This window comes from Mandrillus leucophaeus, unplaced genomic scaffold (assembly GCF_000951045.1).
Source record: "Mandrillus leucophaeus isolate KB7577 unplaced genomic scaffold, Mleu.le_1.0 Scaffold885, whole genome shotgun sequence".
In the NCBI taxonomy this organism is placed as follows: domain Eukaryota; kingdom Metazoa; phylum Chordata; class Mammalia; order Primates; family Cercopithecidae; genus Mandrillus; species Mandrillus leucophaeus.
Genome location: NW_012109641.1, coordinates 301,506 through 310,073, shown reverse-complemented (window position 1 = coordinate 310,073; position 8,568 = coordinate 301,506). Strand labels below are relative to the sequence as shown.

The 8,568-nt window shown below is 39.9% G+C and overlaps 1 protein-coding gene across 1 annotated transcript in view; it reads left to right on the top strand.

The window, feature by feature from the left end:
- The first annotated feature begins 4,013 nt into the window (after positions 1-4,013).
- Positions 4,014-8,568, top strand: part of FCRL4 (Fc receptor-like 4) — a 22,586-nt gene continuing 18,031 nt past the window's right edge. Inside the window, exons 1-2 of the mRNA XM_011969350.1 lie at positions 4,014-4,120; positions 5,677-5,697. Coding sequence (XP_011824740.1) covers positions 4,090-4,120; positions 5,677-5,697 — 52 coding nt within the window. The 5' untranslated portion in view covers positions 4,014-4,089. The remainder of the gene's footprint in view (positions 4,121-5,676; positions 5,698-8,568) is intronic.

Here is an 8,568-nt window from a genome sequence, read left to right as displayed (position 1 = left end):
GGCTAGTTTTTTGTATTTTTAGTAAAGACGGGGTTTCACCATGTTAGCCAGGCTGGTCTCGATCTCCTGACCTCGTGATCCACCCGCCTCGGCCTCCCAAAGTGCTGGGATTACAGGCTTGAGCCACCACGCCCGGCCAAAGGCTAGAAATATTCTTATCTGCAGTCATGGAAAATAAAATGAAGTTTCTACATGGCACTAGCCTACAAATAAATGTAACTGAACTTATTCACTGCCTTTTCTTTGAAGTTCAAAGTTGATCACTCCAAGCAGCTGTTCCTCCATCACTAACAAATGGCTATAGAAATCATTATGTATATGGCCACTGATTTGGGAGAAGAGTCTTTTAATAACAAGAACAACGAGTTTATCCCTCCAGTATTTTTCCCACCCATAAAGCACTGACAAGACCACAGACTCCCTGTCACATAGTTAAAAATGTATGATTCTCCCGTAGCAGTAAAGACCATACTCACACTCAGATCTTGGTTTCTAAATATCAATCTCTATTGAAAGGAATAGGGGCTCCTTGAAGAAGTGGCTGATTCTAAAGTTGGGGCAGGAAAATGTAAGATGAACCAGGAGCATCTCATAGTGCCAGAGAGTACAGAAATGTTCCAACAAGGAAAAGGATCAGGGTTTGTCAAAGGCACAAAGAAGCTGACGTGAAAGAGCTCCCACTCACCAAAGCTGGACCAATTTGAGCAACAAAATAAATAAAGCATTATATTGTTACCAAAGTTTAAAGTAAACGTACAAATCCATAGTGATATAAATAAATGATTGAATGGATGGCTACATCAATAAGTAAATAAGAACAAGGAGACAAATCCCCCTACCTCACCTCTCGCCCTGACTGTGGGCTGGACTTGCTCCCAAACAGAACATAGAAAAAGACAAACAGTAATTTTACATTGAAGAAACCTGGCAAACACTACCTTAACCAAGCGATCACAATTTACATTGCCAGTGATAAGTCATGTTGAGATTCTATACCCCCAATGTGATGAGAAGGATACTCTACCACTGTGGTATTCTTTGTGAAAACTCATAACCCCAATTTAATCATGAGCAAAACATCAGACAAACCCAGAATGAAAGACACTACAAACTACCTAACCAGTACTCCTCAAAACTGTCAAGATTATGAAAAACCAGGAAACACTGAGAAACTCACAGACCAGAAGAGATGGAGCAAAGATAACTAAATGTAATGTAATCTCTTAGAGGGGATACTAGAAGAGGAAAAAGATATCAATGGAAAAACTGAAAAAAGCTGGATAAGCATGTAATTAATAGCAATGCAGCAATCTTTGTTTCTTAGTTTTGACAAATGTACCACCATGATGTGAAATGATAACTGTAGGGGAAATTGAAACAGGTGAGGGCTTCCTATATGGGAACTCTTTGTATTATCCTTACTATTGTATATAAATCTAGAATTACCCCAAAATGAAAATTTATTTTTCAAACTGTAACGGTTTAAATGTTTTTCAAAAAAAATTAGAAAAGTTTCAAATTTTCGGTTTCTTACATTCTCACTGAAAACAATTATTTTTGTCCTTTGTTAACATAAAATCTAAAAGTTCCGGGTTAGTCAAGCACTTGCTTAATAAATCATGGTATATGTACTCCCTGGCTGATGTTTCAAAGTAAAACCATACTTCTGGAACCAATAACTAAAACATTTCTGTCCGTGACTTAAACACAACAACAAAAATAGTACTTGACTGATGTAAACTTAAACATTTACACAGTAGTTGTAAATAAATATGATTTTTGTGTTTGGACATCTTGTACAATGTCATAAATGTGAAATGTTATTTTGCTAATTGAAATTTATTCATTCAACAAAACTTACGGTAGAAACAAGAAAAGACGCAATATGATTTCAACTTCCCCTCAATCCTTAGTCAATCAATAAATATTGGAGTTCTAAACTCATGCAAAACACTATTTTCCAGTGTTATAAGGAATACAAAAATGATGGTAGAATATTATGTCAATTATAAAGTGCTTTCCAGTTCATTATACTTGTTACTTCGAGTATTACAGAATAGTTCTCAGCTCAGGGACTGACCCGAGAGTTCTATGTCATTAATGTATTCATACAAACATCAATATCAACATCCACTTCAGCTGGACATTATTTTTATCTCCTTTTTACCAGCGTGAAAGAGGCTAAGTACTTGACCAGAGTCACCCAAATAGCAAGAGGTGAAGTCAAGGTTTGATCCAGATGTGTGGGATTCTATAGATCAGGCTCTTGACTGCCATTTTATACCCTTGCTCCTCCTGGGACAAGTGAAGGCAGCTGAAAGATGACAGCAAGGTCACAAGGCAAGGAGACAAAGGACCCGTTTGCCGCCTTGACAGCTTATGTCTCTATGGTTCCTTGTGCCTATGTCTACTCTGGTCCTTACCACATTGATTTTTTCTAAGTCTTTAAGAGAGATTCACTTTATTCACCTTTTTATTCTTCTAAGGCCATGGACATGGTCTAAAATACAGTTGACGTTCGATACAAACCCTAGTTAGAAAATAAACTATTACAAATATATAGAAAAACATTATATTAGAAAAATACAGACCACTCTTAATCCATCCTATGTCTATTATCTATTCACAGATATCTTGAGGATGATGATGATGGTCACGATAACTGCCTTCCATCTTAGCCCATGCTAATCTCTCAGTCCTGGAATGATATTCTTTCAGCTTGGATGTTACTTCCTCAGGGAAGCCTCTCGTGCATCCCCAGAACTGGGTCAGATTTCTCTCCTAGTGGACTCTCAGAACACTTTTCACTTGTATGTAATTTCCTGTTGACTTGTTGTCTTCCCCACTAGAATGAAATCTTTCCAAGTCTTGATTAACACTGTACTTCCAGCACCTGGCACCGTACCTGAAGCACCACGGTGTTTCTTTTTTTTTGCCATTAACATTTTTTTATATCTATATACACAAGATAACAGCATAAAAAATTTTTAAAGAGTTATACATACCAAAAGGTTATATGTACCAAAAAAGTCATTATGGATTTTTCCCTGTTTTTTTTCTTAACATTTTTTTTAAGTTCTGCGATACATGAGCAGAGTGTTCAGGTTTGTTATGGATATGGAGAGCATTAGGTGTTTCTTAAAACACCAAACGGCATGTTGCCCAGTGTGAAAGAATCCAGATGACAAAAATCAAAATTTAATAGAATTATTTAAGTACCCACTCTGACATCCTGATGTCAAGGCTAAAGCCATCATATTTTCAGAACTCTGTAGCCTCTTGTCTTTCAAGGAAATCACAACTTATTCTCTCTGCCACCAGATACCAGGCATATGTATTTCAATCAATATATATTTGCCAAGACATTCCTGTAGCAAATTTCGGATTCTAGGACATTAAGTAAAAATGTTATGGTCTATTATCTAGGAAGAGCATGATGGGGCTATAATTTACTCCTCAGCTTGCCTTCTACTCAGATCAAAAGCTGTGGCTTCTCCCAGACTGATGAGTCAGGATATTTTCATACATATCAGACAAGGTGAGAGTTGCCTTGTGATTGAGATGTTTCATCAGATATACAGATGGCCTGCTGGCGGTGTTTCAGTAGAAGCATCAGGGGTCAGAGGAGGCCTTTTCCATGTTGAATGAGAAATTCTTCATCTCTGGTGAGATTCAGGGACATCCTTATATTATGTGGATTTCAATATGCCTGCAATCTTACCTCATCTCTGGTAGCAGAGAGAATAAGTTGTGATTTCCTTGAAAGATAGAGGCTAGAGAGTCCTGAAAATAGAGTAGCTTTAGCCTTGAGAAGTGATTTACGCCAGGATGTCACAGCAGTACTTAGTTCTATTAAATTTTGATTTTTATGGTTTGGATTCCCTCACACTGGGCCACATTGCTGTTTGGTGTTTTCAGAAAGAGTCCTCTACTTCCCCCTTTCACTTCATTATCTCAATCAGGTTCATGCAGAGAAGAAGCTTACTGAACTCACTGCTGGTGCTGGTGTAGGCAAGTGCTGCTTTGGCAATCTGGGCTGACCTGGCTTGTCTACTAAGAACTCCTTCTCTAACCCTGGAGCAGGCTTCCATGCTGCTGTGGGCGTCCTTGCTGCTCTTTGGTAAGTGATTGAGAGGAGGCCTCTGCTTGCTGCAAAGCTGAGCCTCACCATGAGCAAAAGCCCTCTTTTCTGGGCTGCTGCAATTATGGATTTTTACTCCCATTTTAGAATAGCAGAAAATGAACAAAAAGGAAAGATAATGATTTACTGGTAGAAGGGGAAAAATGATAATGATTGATTTCCAAAGATGTATTTCTCATCTACTTTTGCTATTAATTGCCTACGGAAAATCATTTTACCCCCAAATGGACTTATTTTATTTATGTAAAAAGAAAACTATGGCTAGGTTCAGTCCCTAAGTCACAGAGCATGAGGACCCAGAGGAGAAGATGGACTGAGTCCTTTGTGAAGGACCAAGTCCTGATTGTGAACTCAGGTAGAAAGGATCATCTGCTGGGAATAGTTATTTCCTTCTCTGTATTCTAAGCTCAAACCTGCTCTGATGTTTGCAAAGAGCATGAGAAGAGAAGAGATAAGATGGTTTCCCTTTGATTTTTTTCTTCCTGCTTTTGTACCACTTGTCAGTGTTTGTACAGATGAGGCACTGATTTCCTAGTAGCTCAAGCTAGGGAATTAAAGAACAGTCAGTCTGTTGTACATTAAATATTTATTAAGCATATTTGTCTAGTTCCCACCTGATCCCCAGACCCCAACTAAGGGAAGACCTGTTAGTGTGATTGACATATGATGAGAACTAAGGAGTGAATGGATGGGTATACTTGGCATATCACACTGCTGGGCACCACAGAGGATATGGAGACCTGAAGGACAGAGATTCTGCCCTCAAGAGGTGACATTCTCAATAGAACCTCAATGTACATATGCAAGAACATCTGACTCGACAATAGGAGAAAAATATTACGCAAATAGTTATAGGATAATGTGTGAGGATGTCAATTAATTTTTGCTGAGCCCTGACCACATCCCACGTTTCTAAGGTTACGCCATGTATAAATTTATCCAATTCTCTAATATTTGATCTGGTGGAACTTTTATAACTCCCATTTACAAATGAGGAAATGAAGGCACAAAGATGTTGGTCTTATCCCTAAGGTTTATGCAGCTAGTACAGGATTCAAACCCATAATCTAACTTTGGAAGCTAGGCTTTTAACTACTACCCCCTACTGTCTGTCTCATTTTGAGTTCCAAATTAGCTATGATAATAAGTGTTCTGAGTCAAGAGAAGAGGGAGCAGCAGCAGCCCCATACTAAAAAATTAATGACAGCAGCCATTAATTGAAACCTTACAGATCTAACTCATTACAGTACTACTATGAGGTCGATTTTGTGAACCTCATTTTTCAAATGAGAAAATTGAGACTTGAAAGTTCATGTGGTTTGCCCTGGGTCATACAGCTAAAATTCACACCAGACCGTCTGAGCCCACAGCCTGAGCGTCCGGCCACTGTGTTTCCCCACTTCCCCAGGATGGGTGAAACGGAACGCGTTTCTCTTCCTCTTGGTTGGAAGTAGCATACGAGTGTGTGGGCTCTCAGGGTGAATAGTTTGGGACTCCTTGCCTATGCTGATGGCTGGCTCTTTACTCTCTTTCAGCTCCAGTCTGTGGACAATCTGGTAAGTCCTTATTTTCTTTGCTCCTTTATATCTGTAGATTTCCTAATAACTATATCTTATCTCAAATACTTACAGGAGTCCCCATTGTCCGTTTCATTCTTTTCCTGAGGGCTGCAGGGATGTGGAAACATCAGCTGGTGTGGTGACCCTGACTCTAAGAATCAGGCTATTTGGGGGTCACTCTCTTAAACCAAAACTGCCATTGTGCTGGATAAACATGGCAGGGCCTGGGATATATGTCACAGAGTCCACAGGAGGAGGAGCTGCCACCCTGCCTGATGTGGGATTCTAGCCAAGCCTGACGGAATGCATAGCATCCCAAGAGGAAAAGGGTAGAAAAAAGCCAATACTTCACGGGGGAGGCTGGGGCTCCAGCAGCTTTTCCACTAACCATGTGTAACAAATTTATCCCCAACTTCCGCATCCCATAGAGACACGCTTCTCTGTGAATAGCTCAAATTATGATGACCCTGAGTCTGCATCTACCCTACTGGTCAACAAAAAGTCCCATCCTCCATAGGGAGCCGCCTCACAGGTGTTTGGGCCATTCCTCTAGAGCACCCTAGGAGCTGCTGGAGCCAGCAAGGGTCTTGGCCCCCTTGAGGTGCACTGTCTCTTGCAGCTCCTAACTCTGCTGTTCTTCCCCTCCTTGGTGCCATGGACACAGACTATTTCCCACACACCCTTCCTGAGACAAGATTATAACTTGGCAGACTTTGCTAATGGTTCTTGGATGGGGAAATGAAATACAAAAAGTGTCTTGAATTAACTACAGCCAAGGATGTAGTTAATCTCAGAGCCCATCAACTCAGTCTCAAACACACAAAGGCCCTGAAAAGTTATGTCCCTTCTTGGCCATAGGGCCACCTGCACATAGCAGGGGCAGCTTCCTCAGAACAAAGAAGAGTCTAGTTGCACACATCAAAGGAAATAAATTCTCCTTCCCTCCAGTAGAAGACCTATTGCCTAAGTCTCAATTGCCCCGCATCCAGGTGCTTCCCAGGAACATAGCCGGTAGGGTTTTCTATTCTCTTCAGCAGAAACACAGCCCCATTCCCACTGATGACATAGGGTATTCTGTCTAAACCTTTAAATACAGAATTTTCTTTTTAAAAAGTGTCTGCAGAGGCTGGGCACAGTGGCTCATGCCTGTAATCCCAGCACTTTGGGAGGCTGAGGTGGGTGGATCACTTGAGGTCAGGAGTTCAAGACCAGCCTGGGCAACATGGTGAAACCTCATCTCTACTAAAAATACAAAAAATTAGCCAGTCGTGGTGGCACGTGATTACAGGCTGAGGCAGGAGAATCACTTGAGCCCTGGAGGTGGAGGTTGCAATGAGCTGAGATCAGGCCAGTGCAGTCCAGCCTGGGCAAGAGCAAGACTCCATCTGAAAAATAAAATAAAATAAATTCTGCAGAGACCCACAGATGTTTCACCTTACCAAACAGAACATTTAGCTTCTTCCTGTAAAACATGAAGCTGGGTTATTTTACAGTTTTCTTTTTTCCCCCCAAACAGAGAAAGGGCATTTTCTTCTCATTTAGATGTAACTAAAAGATCTATTTGGGAAGTTCTTCTGGACAAAGGCAAGAATGTTTAAAATTTTAAGCTTTAAAAAATCAATTGCCTATAAATCCTTAAAGGTAGACAGTCCTCATCTGAGTAAAAAGGTTCCAAGAAGAAAATAATTAGAAGTTTTTCTATTAAAAATTTTATAGTAAATAGCAATCCCCAAAATTGAGATTTTATTTTTGAAAATCAATACAAACGAAAATGATGCATTTTATTTTCTACTTCACAGAAGTGACATTACCATAGGCAATCTGTAGGACAAAGCATGAATCTAATATTGACTTTTCAAAATGTGGTAGCTGCAACAGCTCCAGGCTTCATGACTTTGTTCAAGGCAGAAAGTGGGGAAAAGTAAGGAGGCAAGTGGAGAAGGAAAGCGAAGCTGTCAAAGAGCACCCAGTGTACATCTCTTCTTTCAAATAAAGGAAAAGCACTTCCCCAGAATCCTTATTCCCTAGTCCATCCCTAGCATTATTTCTCTGACATCCCTTTATTCAGACCTAGATCATGTAGGTGGGAAAGTTAGTACTTCATTTTTTCAAACACATTAGTGGGCAACAGGTTAGAGAGAAGAGCATTGGGACTGACTTTTGAGAGCCAAACAAGTGTTTTCCCTATTATTGATTTCCCCTTCATAATCATTAATAGGTCTTGCTGGGCCATACTCTTCAGTGATTTTATGACTGATCAGAGCAGTGGTTTCACATAACTTACCAAGTTTATAAATTATTGCGTCTTCAGCAGAATCTAAAATAGCAATCAATTTTCATTTGTACACCCACTAAAGATTAGCCTACCAAAGCACTGATCTTGGAGAAGGCTAGATAGTAGTATTATTGGTAAGGACGTTTGAGTGAATGTTTCTAGTAGTGAATAATTTGTGTTGTAGTTACTTTTGTTGTTAGCACGAAGTCAGAACTACAAAACTCAGAAAACAAACATTCAGATTAAAAAGAGCCTCGGAAACAGTTTCTTCTTAGAAGATACGTAATTAAAAACAAAATCTCCTCCCAACTCAGAAATCCTCTCCACAAGGGTAGTAGAGAAAGGAAACATTTGTATTATTGAATAAGCAATAAGCCAGAATATGATGAACATCACAGACAATCCACTAAGAAGCTGCAAAGACAGAAAGGAATTCCACCCTGTCGTCTTCAGTAACTGAAGGGAAACAAACTTCTGTCTTTACAACAGCAGGTCGTTTTGCACATTGGAGAAAGCTGAGGCCACCAAAGTTAGGTCCTTACTCTCCCACAGGAACTGAGAGAGACAGAGGAACTCTCTCCCTAGATGTTTGT